A 20,115-nucleotide genomic window follows, 5' to 3' on the forward strand; every position below is an offset into this window, starting at 1 on the left:
AAAAATTAAAAACGAATGGAAACAACTGTCATACTACTGACTTGAAACTATCTATGACATAGCAGCACAACGCAAGAACAAACTTTAAAAATCAGATGCAGTTTTCTACACTCAAAAGACCAATAAAAGGCACACAAACAAATCTGATAACTTGGGCACGTACATATAATGCTCGAAGTCAAACAGAGTTAAGACTATATTAGTCACCAATTTCAGACGCTATTTCTAGTAAAAGAGGAACGAAAGATACCACAGGGACAGTCAAAGAATGTGAGCATACGACGAGGAATATAAAATAATGAAACCATATCTTGAGTATATAAACAAAGGTGCGCATTTTCGTAGAAATGATTGTACATCCTGACGTGCGACTGACAGTCGTGAAAGATGAATACTTTTTTTTTATTTAACTCTTGTGATTATGAAACAACAACGGGGTATGCCGTCAATCAATTGAAATATTTAAACAACCATCCATAAATAACTGATTAAAAAATGAACATGTTTTGAAGGTTGCAGAGACGTTTACTTAAAGTCTATTATTCATTTATATTGCAGTTACAAGAAATACAAATATGATATTTGATTTAAATCTTAAATAAAATACTATAAATAAAGTATGTACGTCTTTTAAAAAAACCCGGTCATAATTTACTTATATACAGTGTATTCCACTACAATAGCTGTACCATTGACGAAATCTGTTAACAGCAACTTATAGTGTTCCATATTATAACACTACTGTCAAGTGCCGTTGTGAAATGTTTAACATGAACTTTAAGAACTGAAAAAACATGAAACGAATAATTTAGGTCTCTACACACTCGATATCTCTTACTCGCCTCGTAGCCATCATATAACAATTGTATTAACGACTGTTTTAATCATTCTGGGTAAGAGATAACACATATCACCTCCGACATGTGAAATCGCAAAAAACGCGAAATCACGAAAGCAAAAATGCAAAAACAGAAATTCACTTTTGCGTTTCTAATTGTCGCGATTCACCGGTTTTTTTTTCACGATTTCGCAGTTTGCTTTTTCATCTAAAGTGCGATTTCCCCCTTTGAACATACAATGCAAAATCTCTCGAAATGAATATAAAGTATGGTATTGAGAGGTATACTTGCCAATAGGGAAAGTATCCATTGAGACCAAAGAACAAAGATGTAAATAATTACAGGTCATCCTAAGACCTCTTATCAAGTATAAATTTGATATTGCGGTGAGCTATACTAGGCTTTGTGGTTGACAAACGTGCAAATGATTTGATTAAGTCTTCTGCATAAACGATTTGTAATCTTTAAGTGAATAGTTCACACCGTCGCCGGTATCTGATACCTACTCATTATTATGTATCTCATTTTGTGACACTTGATGCAGGCGAGACAATAAACCATTTTCTTCCACACACCAAGCAGAAAACATAAAAACTGGTACAGCGTCGTTAGCAGTCATTCATGTAATGCAAATTATAAATATCGACAATTTAGGACAAAAATGACTATATCAATTTCAGTCTACTTATAAGTTGGTAACACGAATGACTGTGTAAATCATATTAATATTGAACAGCTACATAGGTCCCACATATGGAACCAGTTTTGGGTAGGTTCCTGTTGCTTAGTCTTTAGTTTTCTATGCTTTGTACTATTATTTGTTTGTTTGTCTTTATCAAGCCATGGCGCTGTTAGTTTTCTATGCTGTGTACTATTATTTGTTTGTTTGTCTTTATCAAGCCATGGCGCTGTTAGCTTATTTTCGATCTATGAGTTTGATTGTCACTCTGCCATATTTTGCATCCTTCAATTAATACAAGTTAGTACTCATTTTGAAACATAAATCTAACAATAGTGTGCAATTCAATTACTCTAAAGTATACAAGTACACGTTAAAAAGCTGCCATCTTGTTGAGTTCTGGGGAGGGAGCAGCATCTGAGACATCAACAATGATCAAGTACCTTACCATTTTCACATATTTTTGAATGAAAAATATATCTAAATAAATTTGTTATTGTCACGATTTTTCACGGGGAGATCAATTGTTTTTTTTAAGGAATATATGATGCATTTACGACTGTGGTTTTAATCGTATCTTTGAAAAATTAAAATCTTATCATTTTCGGATTTTTTTCAGCATCCAAACAAATTAGTACGACTATTTTATATCAATTTCTTCACCTCATATTAATAAAGATGTGATCTTTTCAAGCGGTTCGTCCCTTTTAAGAGGTTATTTATATTTCGCAACCAGATATATTTACTTTATTTAAAACTTCTCCCAAGGAATAAACTATAACAAGCAAATACACAAATACCAAATTGTAGTCACATGTGTATGTCTCATCGCTCCGTTTATTAACCAGAATGTAAGCTCGAATATAGAATTACAAAATTATACCAAAGGATAGTCAAAAATTTTATAATAAGGTTACAGGATTTTCTTATGCAATGTTTTGCAAAGATAATGATTTATATGTATCTGATGTAATTTTCGATGAAAAAAACTACCTGATTTAAAAAATTTCAATGCACAATTTTGAATTGCGTCGGGTAAGAAAAGTATAAATGTCCTTGGCTCATGAAGGGGAATGGTCAACTTCAACAAAAATCGTATAGATAAAAATCGATAAGAAAGGCCAACATTCTTCGTATTTGTTTTTCTCACTTGGTCAATATCGGTAATAATTTATATCAGTGAGTAGCCGTTGTTACCACTTGAACATATTTTCGTCAAACCAAGACTATTTGACATACATTGACCTAAAAAATTGTTGCACAATTCTGAATTTTGCATTTTTATAAAACAAAATGCATCAATGCTTAAAGAAAAACTTAAATAAAAATATATGAATTTGTACGTATAGTAAAGGGGATAATTGCTTCTTATGGAATTTAGGAAATTTATTTTAATTGCAATTGATTTGCTTAGCTGTTTTGGGGTATTTGTATGAAGAGATATGTCCTTCAATTCAGCAACACAGTTGAACAACAATCGAAATTAAAATCTGACTATATTCATCTATGCCTGTAATATAATAAAACTTATTGTTTTGTTTTTGTTCCGACCCTCCCCCTCCTCGAGTATTCAACATGAAGAAAACATCACATTATATATATATATATATATATAAGAATGACCTTATTTATGGTATTAAAAACATTGATTTCGTTTCAAAATGAAGCTTTGGTTGACAGATTACCTAGGTGGATAGAATAATGTATATGGCCTGGATGGGGGGGGGGGGGGGGGGGGGGGTGGTCTGCTATTCTGTAAACATTTAATTTTACCCTTTTTTTTCCTCTCAAATCTTCAAAAAATTAACCGCTCTTTTCTCTTATCTTCAAAAAATTAGACCACAAATTTCTCTAATCTTCAAAAAATTAGACCACGCATTTCTCTAATCTTATTTTTTTTGCCCGTTATTCTCTAATCTTCACTTTTTAAGGGCATTAATCTTTCATCATTTAACCCCATCCAAACCCTCGTATATAGTCTACAATTAAATTGAGTGTCCCTGTAAGGTAACTTCTTACATGTGTTCTAAACATAATTAGCTTTCATATACAAAAGCAAATCAAAATCACATGGTTTGGATTTTTCGGTCCATTTACTAACCCTTTTTAAAACTAGATTGAATATAAATTTAAAAAATTTAGTCAACGGCCAGATGAATACTGAATGACTAGTATAATGAGGTAAATTTTTTAATCCAGTATTATGTAGTTCAAGATTTTTTTTAACTAATGTATTTCTTTTTAGAATTTATTAGATAGAAATTGCGATTGATTATAACAGAGACCTGTATACTTATCTGTCTATACAAAATCGGGGATTGAAGGTATACCTTGTGGAATTAAAGATGAACAGTTTAAAGTACAATCGCCCTAGTTGTCTAGAATTGTGATTTCTTTTGATGAACTGAGAGAGAGAGAGAGAGAGAGAGAGAGAGAGAGAGAGAGAGAGAGAGAGAGAGAGAGATGTTTTGTCTTTGAAACATTTTAATCTGTTCATCAGGGAAAAAAATATAAAATATCGTACTCGTATTTGATGAACTATCAGTGTTCGAATGTTTTCACAATTATTTAACTAACCAATCAGGTTTTTTTTATGAGGAGAACATTTATAACCGAGAAAAGATGAAATTTAGAAACCTCTTACAAGAATACTTAATATGAACATTGTTATGATTTCCATTTTTTTTTTATTTCGTTCCCTATATCACATGTGTCGTAGTTGAGATAGTTTTTGATGAATTTTCCATTTAAATAACTTGATCGTATTTTCTGTCGTGTATAACATATATAATTAAATTTGTATTTTAATTTGAAATTTTCCTAATTTTTTTTTTTATTTCTGTTGTCTAAGTTCATTTCTTGGTATAAAGGGAATGATAATAATTTAAACAATTATACAATTTCTATATCATCCCCATATCCTCAGGACTACACACAATCTCAAGCTTTGATACTTTCTCTTCATCGTTCATTGGCGACAATTACAAAGATTTATAAACATAACAAATAACACCATTCGTTTGTTTAACTTGAATTATTCTTTGATAACCATGGTGATGAGTATTCTTATTTGTGTTTTTCTTATATCGGATAGATAACCACTGACTTTGTCATTGTGGTTGTTTCTTTTGTCTAAATACATATCCTGGTGTTAAAACGTATAGTGATAATTTATGCACTTATACGATCATATACAATACACAATTTCTATATAAATCCCATTATTGCACGGAGTTAACTATCTGTCAATAAAAGAGAATGTTTCCTTTCAATTTTTTTTACGACAATCAAAAGTCTAATAAATATAATAAATAAAACCATTCCCCTGTCATTTTTTTAATTTTCAATATATCATCAGTTTGAGGTCTTGTTATCAATATATAGATATAGATAAAGCGAATTTACCAAAATAAGTATTTGGCTGCTATGTTTGCACCCGTCCGAAGTCAAGAATCTGATGTTCAGGGGTTGTTCTTCATAATTGTTTCTCATTCTCGTTTTTATATAGATTAGAAGCGAGAGACGAAAGATACCAGAGGGAGAGTCAAACTCATAGACAAATAATAATTCAGAAGACATAACAAAGAAAACTAAAGACCGTTGGTTACCCAATTTGAATGGTTTCACACTAGTCATATTTTGTGGCCCTTTATAGCTTGCAGTTTGGTGTGAGCCAAGGCTCTATGTAGAAGGCCGTACATTGACTTATAATGGTTTACTTTTTATGATTGTTACTTGGTTGGAGAGCTGTCTCATTTGCACTCATACCACATCTTCATATATCTATTTACAAATATTCTAATGGATGTTAACTATCTTTTTAAGTAAGACAATAACATTCATGTATTTTGTCAAAAATAAACCAGTATTAAATGAGTAAAATATCAAAGGCAAAAACCTAGCTTTAATAAGTTGTTGTAACACATGACGGATTGGTCACATCTAATGGCCCTGCCGATTTATTAGTGTTCACAAATGTGCAATGGTAGAAACTGGGAACAAAGTTTTCCTGGTTGTACTGGTTGTAAATGATAAATGATTTATTCGTTAATTATGTGGCCAGTTTTTAGGAAGGCAGTCTCTTTAACCCTAGTCACTAACACCAAAAGCAAGCTAAGTAACCGCTCGAATCTATTTGTCTGTTTGACGAAGAACTTTGTGTAGGATTTTTTTCTCTCAAATCTTATTGACTTAGATGAAATGGAACGATTTTAGTTAAGTTTGTATCGTAATAATGTTGAGTTGTAGAGAGTAAGCAGAATTAACATCTGCTGTACCGCCATTTCTTGTAAGTCAATAGATTGAAAATTTACATCACTCACTTTACAAATCTATTTGGGCCAATGTTTTGTTTGTTTATGAAAGTGTTTGATTTTATATTTGGTCTGCAGTTTGATGATGTTTGAAATTTTACATTTTCTGTGCAAGAACTCCTGTTAACTGATAGTTTTAAAATTTACATCACCTTATGCACAAGTATTTATATAAAAAAAAACAATTACAAAACCCATCACTTTTGGGCTTCTAATTTTACATCACTCATTTTACCAACCTTGGCCAAACTTTGTTTGATCTCTGGAAGAAAGTTATTTTATATTTGGACAGTAGATTGATTATGGTTGCTTATAGTGTATCAGAAATTTTATATTAGCTGTGCAATCAATTTCTGTTTGTCAATAGTTTTGAATTTTACATCAATGATTTAAAGGAATGATCAGTCATACTTTTGTAAACATTTTACCTCAAGCAATTGCATTGAGCGGGGCAAGTGCAGTATTAATATTGTTAGACTAAACACTAAAGTATGCAAAATCACAGACAATACATGCTGCATATGTATTGACATTGGTACTATATATGGTATACAACACCAAGTTTTAAAGCTTCCGTTTTTTAAGTGCTCGGGAATAGTGTTAACAGCATCTGAGGCATCATTTTAGTACCTTACCGTTTTAATATATATTTTGTAAACAAAAACATACACCTATATGAAACGCGGGAAGCACATTAATAGATAATCACAATGTATCGGGGATAATGATAGTTTATCAGTCGACCATTGTAGATGTACGGCGTAAAGTATACTTTACGGTCGATCATCATAGATGATCTAATTAGTGTGACCCGCACGTAGACAATGAAAGTTACATTTTTGGTAATGCATTAACAGACGATAAGATGAATTGTTTCGACAATGATAATTAACCTCCACCTATTGAGTCGTAAATTCGATAATTTTAAATACAACCGGAAAGGCTTGCCAATTGAAAAATCGATTTTGATTGGCGGTCACCTTTATTTTTGTATTTTTGCGTTGCGAATTGACGAAAGCCAAACACCTCAAGCTAGTGGATAGAAATTATTTCCTCAAAACAATAGTTACTCTATCTAAACAATGTTGTGTGGATTCACGTATATAAAACTATTATTATGGTTACGCTTTTCCACGGAGAGAAAAATAGATAGATTTGACGAATATCTGATGCATTTAAGACTGCGGTTATATTCGCATCTTTACAAAAAATGAATACAGACTAGTTTGAGATTTATTTCAACAACCATATATAAAAGTTATATATCTCGAACATATTACACATTTTCAGACAGGTGACCTATTCAAGCGTTTCATCATACGAGGTTTGTGTGAATTTCACAACAAAACATATTTACTTTATTTAAAACTTATACTAAGGAATGAATATGAAATGCAAATATACAAATGCAAAAATGTAGTCACACGAGACATAAACATGTGACTACATCGCTTTATTTGCCAACCCGACAGTAAGTATGAAAAGGGAATAACAAAATTATCCAGAAGGATATTTACAAATTTTAAAATGTATCTACAGAAAAATAAGACCAAAAAATATTAAACAGTACCATAGGTAAAGCATATAATTGCTTCAAATAAATTTTTTTATTTTTTATTTTTCTTTTTTTTTAGATAATTGCATCATACTTTATTGAGAATTTTTAACATTATTTAGTTAGATATATAAAGAGGCAGTACCTTAACCCGACCTCGTTGAACATTATATTGCATATTTGAATTTAAATTAGTTAGGAATTGTTAGTATTCTTATTTATGAAATCCATAAAAATATACGTTACTATATTATTATGTATCCATTATTTCCATATTGTTCAATAAAGAGAAAATTGTATTCCATAGAGAAAGAAAATACAGGTACAAAAATGGAAATTAAAATAAAAAAAAATTAAAAATTAAAATAAAAAAAAATAATCACTGAAATTTGGATTTTTTTTGACATTGTTTAGTATAGTAAAGACACAAATACAACTATATAATAGATAACTAGTTATTCGTCTTTCAAAATTCCATACTTTTCTTTTTGGAATTATATCTAACACTTGATACAGGATTAATTAATTAATTAAGGTTCCAGTCATTATGAATGTCCCCAACAACAAAAGGATGCTAAGAAACCGCATGTCTTTGTCTTTCCGTCTGTATTTGATAGAAAACATTCGCTGTAATATCAATAAATGTAAAAAAAAGATTCGTCTCTTTAAATCAATACATTCATCTTACATGGTTCTCAAAACTTATGTCATATTACACACGTTCGCTCAAATTTCGAGTCGTCCGTACAATGTTTCAAATAAAATATACAAATGACAAACAAATAATTTAAGTAGTGTTTGAACGGTGAATTTAAGTTCATTTCGCATATATCCTATTGCACTAGAGATAAAGGATACTACAAATACAGTTAAGTCGGCCTCATATCTTGACTTACATCTAGAAATTGACAAGGAGGGTCGGTTGAAAACAAAACTTTACGACAAAAGAAATAATTTCAGCAGGTAAACCAAATAACAAGTTTAAGTGTAACTTTATTCAATAGTCTATTTAAGTTTCATGTTTCAAAATGAGTACATGTACTAATACAACATTATATCGATTGTGAAATTTAGGTTATTCCCGTGCTTGCATTTCCTATCATGATTTTCTTGATAGAGGGTTGCTGCTTACAAGGAAGCTATTAAACCAAGAGTTCCAAATGGTGAAGTTGAAATCATCCCTTCGTAAATTTTACGGACGCCATCACGAGTTGGTTGACCGTTATTGAATAACCGTTTCACAAATGATATCGGATATGTTCCTTACGTCGTAACTACAATCCCCTTCCCTTTCATGAATGTGACCTACCGAATTAGACTATATACCGGATTTGATATGACATAAGCAACACGACGGATGCCACATGTGGAGCAGGATCTGCTTACCCTTCCGGATCACCTGAGATCACCCCTAGTTTTTGGTGGAGTTCGTGTTGTTTATTCTTTGGTTTTCTATGGTGTGTCATGTGTACTATTGTTTGTCTGTTTGTCTTTTTCGTTTTTAGTCATGGCGTTGTCAGTTTGTTTTAGATTTATGAGTTTGACTGTCCCTTTGGTATCTTTCGTCCCTCTTTCACTACGGTCAATACATTTAGCATTTATAAGAGGTTTGAAAGACCGTGAAAACTTCAACCCCAACTTTATTGTTAGTATATAGAACTATGAGCGTCATTCTTCCTTTGTTCAATCATCAAGGTGTCTGTAATTTTATTTATCACCTGTGATTTACTTTATCTACAATACTTGTTCCCCAAGTCAAATGTTTTTGCGTTTTGGTGAGCTATTTGGAGTGGAAATGGACGGTAATAGTACAAATAAATTGCATTATAATTGCTAATTTCACATTAATTGGTCGGTGTGAGAATAAATATTTCTCCTAGTGAAATATATTATTTCAGCTAACGATTAAGAAAGCCTTTTCGTAATTTATTTTAAAACTCTATCTTTTAGTTAAGTTTCCGATAAGAAATGGTGTATTTTCCTGTATAATCAAAACAAAATTTGACATTTTGTCATAACCTCTAGCTTGAAAAATGCACGACGACATATCATTTTTATTATATTTTTGAACATAAATCAATACATACTACGTTTTGGCAAATTATGAACAACTTCTATTATTTTTATTTAAGACACTCATACTACCTTAACTTGTAATCTCAAATTTAAATTGCATCATATTTGTCATCCATTTGGCATTCATACCTTACACTATTTATGAGCAATATTCTCTTACAAAGGCCATATAGATTTTTAAATAAACATCTGTTTAGGGGCTACCTGAAGGACGCCTCCGGGTGCGGGAATTTCTCGCTACATTGAAGACCTGTTGGTGACCTTCTGCTGTTCTTTTTTCTATGGTCGGGTTGTTGACTCTTTGACACATTTCCCATTTCCATTCTCAATTTTATCTGTATTTTGTTCTGCGGCCTGTTTAAATGGTTAAAAATGAAGAACCAAGGGTATCGCTGTCAGTGCATGAGTTAATGTTTATTTAGAAAAAGGGAACTCGACAAAAATAAATATTCCATATAAGGTAGTAGCGATGCGGCGCTTATTTCATACACGGTTAGTAGTGGTGTTACGTCCCTTTATAAAAACAAATCGGTACTGAAAAAAACAACAAAAAGATTTCAACATCGAAGAAATTGATGATTAAGATTAAAATATATTCATAAAACACAATTAAACCTAAACAGTTCTCATTGTTTTTTGTTTCTGTTTTTGTAAAATCAATGGAAGTAGTTTCTTAATGCTAACAGCATTGAATATAAAAAGAAGATGTGGTATGATTTCCAGTGAGACAACTGTCCACAAGAGACCAACATGACACAGACATTAACAACTATAGGTCATGTACGGCCTTCAACAATGAACAAACACACATACGGCATAGACGCTATAAAAGGCCCCGATAAGATAATGTAAAACAATTCAAACGAAAAAACTAACGGCGTTATTGATATAAAAAATAAAAGAAAAAACAAATATGTAATACATAAACAACGACAACCACTGAATTACAGGCTCCTGACTTGGGACAGGCACATACATAAATAATGTGGCGGGGTTAAACATGTTAAGACTTGCTCATTTTGATAGGTCCAAATTCACACGTTAAGATATTCGGTAAGATAAATTCGTTACATAGTGTGCTAGTGACCTTATACGGTATATATGGGGTCAGTTAATTCCATATGGGGATTCGAGCTTTGCTCTCACCCATTACTGTATATAATATTATGTTTATTGATTTAATGCGTACATACCTCTTAGCTAGATATAAACACATATGCATGTTTTATCTGATTATGATTTTTTTTATAATATATATTTTGTATATCATTTCTTTTCTACTGTTAAAGACTTATCAATTTTTCATCTGTTTATTTATCATTATACATCTGAAATACACTATAGGTATGGTATTTTAGGAATCTCACTTTGTATTTACTGATAGTCAAAGGGTATATTGCTGACAAACAGTTGTTATTTTGTTGTACTACAAATGCTCCCTTGACATTGATATATTTGTTTGTACAATTGTAATAATTTCGTCTTTCACTGAACTTGTAAAGCTAATTTATTTGTTTTATGCAAGTTATATAATGGAGCTTAGCAGAATCACTCGGAAGAACATGATGGCGACGGGACAGTCAGTTGGTGCTGTCCTTTTATATCACAGAAACATGTTGATATTAGCATTATTGTTATAGCATATTGTCTTTTATTTGAAATCTAATAACTTATTTATGTTTTTATTTATTCATTTGTATTGAAGGATTGAAACATTACTCAAAACTCTTTTCTGTGTCGGTATTGCAACTGCCTATCCTAAATTTAAAGATATCCTTCCGAATGGTAACGAAGTACCACATCCATGTAAGGCGAACTACTTGTGGCATGGTGTAGGTCACAACAATCCACTTGGAGGTGGAAGTAGAAACCAGTTTGGTTTGGATTTTAAAACAGCGGGATTGGTATGTGGGAAATATATCTTTTATACCACACAATTAAAATATATATATTAATTGTTGTTTGTTTGACGTGTTGTGTTTATCTATATATGCCTGTATATGATACACGAAATCGTAAGGATTGTTTTGTACAGCCTGACCAAGATGAAGAACAAAAGATTGAAGCCATCTTTGGAGGTTTTATTGATAAGGATCAAAGTTTTATATTGAGGCAGACTATGCATGCAATAGATTTGTAACGTAGGGTCTAGAACGATCGGACTTTCTAAACGAGTCATTTTATTAGGTTTACACTAGGTGTTCATAATCATGAATGTTTCTTATAATTAATGGTTCTTGAAGTTAATCAAAAGTGGGTTAAGTAGCTCAAAACTATAATACACTTCAAGAAAAACATGTTCAAGTAAAGTGATACTTCATTGAAATAGCCGAAAATTTAGAGAAAAAAACATGAACGGAACATTTGAGTATTCACATTTGAATCATTATTGGAACCTTTTAGGTCAAAAATGTAAAACACATTGGGTAGAGTAGTTGTGGTATGTCGCTTATTAAAAATATCCTACCTAACAATTTCATATAACTGATTATCTTATTCATTTTTATTCATGAATGGTCATAATCCATTTTGCAATGACACCAGACATACAATTATTTTACAACTCCAGTTGAATAGAATTCAGAAAGTAGGCATATATAAAAACAAATGCATGTAAAGAGATGCATCCGTCCGAGTTGGAGGTATACGCCGACACGTATGTTAAAATTGGCCATTATTTCTTGTTCCGTGTGTAAAAAAAATTACACAATCTGTGCATGGTCAAGAAGGTCGAGGGTTCATGTTGTGGCTTATTGATTTGACCAACCATTTTTTCACTGACTTCCGAAATAGGCTGTGCATCTCGAAGTAGGTGAACTTTACTGAATCATATCTAAGTATTTTGATCTTTATAAATAGATTATTTATAGACAGAACATACGGCATCATTCTTTATTCTTATTCATGTCCTATTTGATTAAGTATACAACACCAATCATTGAAAGTTAAGCAACCAATAATCAATCAGTGTTTAGGGATTAACATTTGATTACTTATTATTTATCTTTGTTTGTTTGTTCCTAATAGAATATAAAATAGAGTATAAAATATTTGAACCAAAAAATAATTGATAACATGTAGAAAATCGTTGGCTCTGACGGATCTCGTGCATACAATCTCACCGAAATTCATTTGTATTTAGTCATGGACACCTGAATTATGTAGAAAAGATTCTGATGGAGACGGACGAACAAATGGCGAAGAACTTGGAGATCCTAAATGTGTCTGGAAAGAAGGAAGTTTACCATCACGTTTATCAAATATAACACACCCAGGTAATATTGAAAACTGAAGTGAGACATGTTTCGATCAGGAGGTCTTAATGTCATTCTCGGTTGTAACGGAATTTCGTTAGATTTAGGCTTCAATTACATTTTGTTTCATAAATGGCGAAAATAAATTCTTTGCTAGATTTTTCTTAACGAATATTTGCTTATTTTTTGGTCCTAAAAAGGAAAATGTTGCATGAATAAGAGCTAGCCTTGGTCATTCGTCTTTCCATCTGAACGTTTTTTTTCAATCTTGAGCGTAGAGAATCGTGACCTCAGACACATTCTTCTTTTATTTTTGGGGTCATTTATGTTTTATACTGATTGTATCGGCATCATTGAGTTAATATCTGATATCAAACACCCAAGCAATGAATTTATTTGATAATTATGACAAATTTCAGGAGTGTGTACCTTATCAGATGGGTCTGTATGCGATGCTGATAAGGGATGGGTAGATTGTGAAGTGGAAGATGGACTGAAAAACTGCGATGTTTTGAAAGAACCAGGTAACACTCAGAATTGGTAGAGAATTACACAAAGGTTAAAGATATTGAGCAAGATTTTTTATTAGTTACTATTGTACTGTAAAAGAAAAAAGGGACAAAGGCAATAGAAAATGGGCTTAGCTGACGAACCCCTGCTAGGAGATCGAAACATATCTTTTATGTCAATATCTATAATTGAACTTTCTGTAAGAACAAATCTGCTCTTTGGTTTATATCAAGTTTTATGTCTCGAACATTGTTGAAAGTGTTTGAAGTTATGAAAATATCCTCCTTATCATCCATCATCAATCAACATTATTTGTTAGATTGACGCAGATTAACTAAACTGGTTCATTGGAAATCTAATTTTAACCCATTTATTTATATAAACAATAAACCGGTCTTATATACACAAAAAACAACGATATCAAGATCGACGCTTTCACACTATGTACATCCAATATTCTCCAGTGAAAACAGTTACCCGGAATACAAACACGGTGAAATGAAAGTACGTTTAAATCACAACATAACGCCAATTCTGATAAAGCTGTGAGTGTTTAACGTTTTAAATAACTATTAGATAATATGACAAAAGTTTGCCATCAAAAGATTACCTCTGACACAACCACTGACTTAGATAGCACAGTGACATGAACATTTGTCCTGGGTTTATACATTCAAATTAATTGTTCTTGTTTCAATATATCTGCATGAAAAAACAATAGATAATAAAAAAGTAAGTGAGCTTTGATGTAAACGTGTATGATAAGGTGAGTATGTATAATATGTCAAACACTGACTTCGTTTGAAAATAAACCATTTCTAGTTACATATGAAAGAAACAACAGAGAATGTAACGGAAGTACTTAACTTTTAAAAAATAAAAATAAAATAACAAGTTATTAATTGCATGCGTCCGAAGTGCTCTTCTGTTTTTCCTTCATCCTAGGATTAGGCTACATTCTAAATAAAAGAAATTTGTCAAACAAGTTGGATGCGATGAAAATTGAAAAGTATGATTGACGCAACTCAAACTTTATAATAAAAATGATCCCCAAACGACAAGAGATCTTTTCGCATAAAAAATAGAAAAAAGGATATGTCGTTTTTTTGTTTATTACTTAATGATATGAGGTTAAAGTTGCTTTGGTAGTAAGATGATACTTTGTGTCTAATTTCATTAATCCAGAAGTTTACGTTTTCAGAGACATTAAATAGAACCATTCGCTTTCCTGAGACAGCAGTGCCAGCTGAAGAAACAACGTATTCCTGTATGATCTTCAATCTTCCTTCTGACCAAGATTATCATCTGATGGCATATGAACCTTACATAGATAATGAAATGGTCATGCATCATATAATAATTTACGGATGTGATCCGAATGGTAGGTACACTATGACAACAACACATGTATCATGCGACCTAATCGTCTTTGGTTTTACTATAGTTACAAATGTTCAATGTCGAAAAATTAAAAATAAAGGATGTATAAAAATGTAATTATAAGTCTCAATAAGAATCATTACATACAACCAAACAAATACAGGTCATGTGACAAATATATCATTTATCTAGATGTAAAACAAAACGGCCTCATATAGTTCGTTTTGTTCTCAAAATGTTTTTTAAGCGTATAAACATGACAAAAATGTGCAAAGTTATTAATTTTTACAATTACTTTTGTTTTACCTCCTCCCTTCAAGGTGAAAATGCAATGTAAGCATATTTTTGAAAATTTTGCCATGAATGTATAACTTGAAGAAAACTTCAATCGGAGACAAAAACAACATTGATATTAATTATATGACATAATTTATAATATTACGGATTACAAACGTGTCGAGGTTTGTGATTGGATAACAACACAGAGATGTCAGTACATATTCAGGAAACTGCCAGGGTATATACGACGTTTTCATGCCCAATTGGAACCTCAAAAACGTCGTAATAACACCGGTTACTATGTGACGTAATCCGTTATATATGTGTAATACAGGTCTTAGACAGGGTATATACTGTGACATTCCCGGCTTAGGGCTTATATCTCATTCGCCTTCGGCTCAGGGGATATGAACTGTAAACCGGGAATGTCACAGTATATACCCTGCCTGAGGCCTGACTAACATACAATATTCCTGAACAACAGTATCCATTGATACGTTTAAAAATGACTATTGTACCAATGTTTAAACTCACTCGGACAAAGTTGACGTTATGTGAATTAGTTATGTGTCACATTTTTATTGCATCAGAATCCTATAGGGCTCCGTAACTATTTCAGCTTGACATGCTGAACATTATTTTTTAAATTGACAGTGTCTTAAATTTTCTTTTTAATTTACATAACAGCTGGGACTGACATCATTTGTGTTGTATAAAGATTTATCCACTGCATCGAGTGTGATATGATATTTATCTACTCGAGACATTTAAATTCTCAAATGTTAAACGCGAGGCTCGCCGAGTGTTTTAAATATTTTAAATTAAACTGTAAAGAGTGGATAAATATCGTATTACACGAAATTTTGTGGTGGCATCTGTTTCTCTTATGATTTTCGAACAATATGCAGACAAATTCAATACTTCTTTTCAAATATGCCACGGTCGCCATTTTTCGTGCCGTTACAATAGGAAATTCAGAGAAAAGCAAGAAAATTCGACGTCATAATCGAATTTTGACCAATGAAGAACTGAGATAAAACGATCCACACGTTGATTAAATAAAAATAATCAACATGTCAGGAAAGGGATAAATCATGTAAGAATTAGATAAGTATTAATTACTATCGAGATAAAATAACTTCAATTAGAAATGTCTGAATCTAAAGAACTTAAACAAATAAATGTTTATACTTATATAGAGGACCCAGTGCCAGACGAACAGCTTAACACAGTTACCAAATGTGGCATGAGCGCAGCTAGTAACTGTAATCAAATGATCGGACTATGGGCGGTTGGATTTACTGGGTATTGTTTAGATGGACCAATGGGATTCCGTATTGGTCAAAGTGGATTCAAACAGGCCGCATTAGAGGTTTGATAGTAAAACGATCTTGACAATAGTATTTCACAAAAAGATATGATATACATTACTTTCACTCGTAGTTCCTTTGACATTGTAGACATTTTTCATAAGCTTTGGTATGTGCATTAGGCCTTCAGAAATATCATATAAAAAGTTATCAAAGGTACCAGGATTATAATTTAGTACGCCAGACGCGCGTTTCGTCTACATATGACTCATCAGTGACGCTCATACCGAAATAGTTATTAACCAAACAAATACAAAGTTGAAGAGCATTGAGGATCCAAAATTCCAAAAAGTTGTGCCAAATACGGCTAAGGTAATCTATCCCTGGAATAAGAAAATCCTTAGTTTTTCGAAAAATTCAAAGTTTTGTAAACGGGAAATTTATAAAAATGACCATATAATTGATATTCATGTCAACACCGAAGTGCTGACTACTGGGCTGGTGATACCCTCGGGGACGAAACGTCCACCAGCAGAGGCATCGACCCAGTGGTGTAAAAAGTTATCAAAGGTACCAGGATTATAATTTAGTACGCCAGACGCGCGTTTCGTCTACATAAGACTCATCAGTGACGCTCATACCGAAATAGTTATTAACCAAACAAATACAAAGTTGAAGAGCATTGATGATCCAAAATTCCAAAAAGTTACACTCATTTCATCTCATTTTGAAATTTTCTGTGAACAAACATAAATAGATAGTAAAATTCAACCATAACGATTTTTTTGTTAATTGTTTCAAAGGTGTCGGTGTGAGTCATATTTATGTTTATTTTAAATTCCTTATTCAGTTTAATCCAAGTTTAAATAATTTGTTAAATAACTGGATTGCGTCAAACCAGTGACGTCTGTGCAAAAAGGCAGTGCTCTAACCGGCTGATCCATAGCTCATACAATTACGCTTTGTTGGATGTACTAAGGGAAACAATCCAGTCTCACGATAAAGTCACGTTTTGCTAATAACAATATCAACAGAGGTCGGTCATTTAAAAACATATCAACCGTATCGTATACATTGACGTATCTGCATCTGCAGATTTATCAAAAAATATATTGTGATCCCGAGCTTAAGAACACTTAACGTTCCAAACAATCAAACATTCACTTTCAAAATTTGCAATAGTGGTGCTTTGTAAAAATAATAAAAAGTGGTCTATCAACTACTTTTACATGCCCTGGGAAAGGAGCCAATGTAGGGCAGGTACATGAATATCGTATACAATCCTTTGATAATCTAGTTAAAAAAATATTTCAAGATCTTACATGAATAAACACACACAAAAAAACAAATGTACTACTTATATACATGTAAGGAACTTTTGAATATTGTTTATTTGCAATGTTATCATAACTGGTTATAGAAACACGAGTTGTCTTCATAAGTCATATACATACATGTACATTTAATAAAACAGTACTGAGTATTACTCTATTTGTCAAATAACAATTTGGTTCTACGTGAGCACAAGTTAGCACACATATAAACGATTTGACCGTATTCACTCCTATTATGCCTGTAAACTGTTCAACTATATAGAATATCTTTAAAAGTCGAATTACATGTTCACCAAAACTCGATATTTCCTAATTGTTTTGTTAATTATTGCATTAGAAATTAATCAGTTGCTCATTTGTATTATTGAAAGTACATAAAATTAAAGCTCGAGATCTCATACTGTTTTTGATAAATTTGCAGATGCGGATACGTCAACGTAAACGATATGGTTGATACGTCTTTAAATGACCGACCTTTAAAAGTAACAAGTTCATATCGCAATGCAATCTAAATTATATTTAGCCATTTTATTGATTCGAGTGTGTCAGTTAATCATTTTTGTAACATAATTTACTTTGCAAACAGCATCGGCTGTGTCACCGTTTAGGCTAGGCCTGGGTTAACTGTTTTAAATATGAATAGTTTTGTACATCATGCTTATAACGGATATACATACAGAGTAACCTTTTTACAATTTCTTTTGTGTTTTACGTATTTTACTGATAAGAGCACTTATTTTGTTTACATTTAAGGTTTATGTACCCTTCTGTAGCCATTTTTGTAGGAATTTTTCAAACCTCAATTGTATCAAAACTACAGATATAATGATTAATAGAGATAGGCCATTTAGTACATATTCCAAGGGGAAACTAGATGCAAAGCATTATTTTTTACTGTTTCATTGCATTTGATAGAAAAAAGAGAACTTTGTTGCAAATAAATAAAGAAAATCCACAGCCTTTAATACAGAGATTTTTGTTATAAAATTTAAAACATAAATTACTCACTTGATTTTCTATGATGTGCTAGTGTTTATTTATTACAAAAAGTTCTAAGCAACCTGTAAATTCCAAAACACCTCGTGCTGAGTCACTAAAGCGAGCGCACCCTAAAAGGTGTACTTGAGTTTGTCCATATTTATGTTTGTTTTATCCAATAACTACATTTATAAACTTGTTTTAAGGAAATCAATGATAGCACTGCATGCAATAATCCTATATCTATCAGTCATCAAATTGCAAATATGAGAGTACAACGATAAAGGCTGTGGATTTCTATAAAAATCTTGATTTATTTGCCATAAAGTCCTCTTTTTCTATTAAATGCAATGGAACAGAAAATTTAATGCTTTGCATCAAGTTTCCCCTTGGAATATGTACACAATGGCCTATCTCTATTATTCATTATATCTGAAGTTTTTATACAATTGAAGTTTTAAATATTCGTACAAAAATGGCTACAGAAGGGTACATAAACCTTAACAAATTGATACAATCTTATTACCTTTTATAGACATGAACAACTGCATCCACTTCATTTGGAGTTACATGAGTAGTTGTTTTATTGGCATTCATACCACATACCACATTGGATAATATGGAACTTTGATTAATGCCTCTTCAAAAATAGATAAAAATGCATCAATAAGAAATCTGTTCCATTCATCTTTTTCTTGTTTTGTACTGATTATCGATTCATTTTGTATTTTGGTCTTTTGTGGAGAGTTGTCTCATTGGCAATCATACTAAATTGTTAAACAATATGATTTGTCATTTCATAGTTTCACTGGAACAATCCGCAGTTAGTTTCCAACTGGAAAGATTCATCGGGAGTCACTCTTTATTATACTCCAAAACTCCGAGATAATGATGCTGGTATTATGATGACTGGTCAGACAGACCTTGAAATTCCACCAGGACAACAGAGTTACACAGTAGTAGGGAAATGCCATTCAGAATGTTCCAGGAAATTAATACAAGCACCAATTAACATATTTTGGGCTACAAACCATATGCATTATCTAGGTAACACTTTACTATTATTAGAAAATATGTATCAAAATGCGCTTTGTGTTTTTCATTTCAATAACAATGTCAATACTATTCGAATTTGCATTTCAAAAGTTAAGGGTTGAATGTTGTTATACCAAATCAAAGCTGTTAATTAAGATGGCGACTTTGGCATACGAATTAATTAAACACACACTTTTTAATCTTTGTAATTCCTTGAATTCATTAATCAAGCAACCCTTTGAGTCCAGGTGATTTTGTTATTATTGAAACTATTGGGACAAACTTTATATCACCTGTAATTTAAAACCAAACTTAATTTACTGTTATATACATTTATGCTGCACTCGTTCTATTTGAACAGTCAAAATGCGTTGACTGTATATTATCATAACATTTCTTTGCTTTGAAACGATGTAATGATGTCGTTACACCTGGTTACACGCATTGATGATACATGACTGGGAATAATGTTCATGTATAGCAATATACTAAATAGTCACATATAGAAGTGTTTGAAACCGAAATAGTAACTAAGAGTTGACAAAGAAATTCTATTGTTAAAATATAATATAA

At 31.9% G+C, this 20,115-nt stretch overlaps 1 protein-coding gene across 1 annotated transcript; it reads left to right on the plus strand.

Moving 5' to 3' along the window:
• The first annotated feature begins 3,595 nt into the window (after positions 1-3,595).
• LOC134706149 (dopamine beta-hydroxylase-like) lies at positions 3,596-19,917 on the plus strand. The gene is made up of 8 exons (XM_063564857.1): positions 3,596-3,699; positions 11,168-11,366; positions 12,605-12,737; positions 13,136-13,240; positions 14,428-14,607; positions 16,085-16,257; positions 19,311-19,554; positions 19,904-19,917. The coding sequence occupies exons 1-8, from the start codon at positions 3,683-3,685 to the stop codon at positions 19,915-19,917; spliced, it is 1,065 nt and encodes a 354-aa protein (XP_063420927.1). The 5' UTR covers positions 3,596-3,682.
• The last annotated feature ends 198 nt before the right edge of the window (positions 19,918-20,115 follow it).

The sequence above is a fragment of the Mytilus trossulus genome, chromosome 2 (genome assembly GCF_036588685.1).
Source record: "Mytilus trossulus isolate FHL-02 chromosome 2, PNRI_Mtr1.1.1.hap1, whole genome shotgun sequence".
Taxonomy (NCBI): Eukaryota; Metazoa; Mollusca; class Bivalvia; order Mytilida; family Mytilidae; genus Mytilus; species Mytilus trossulus.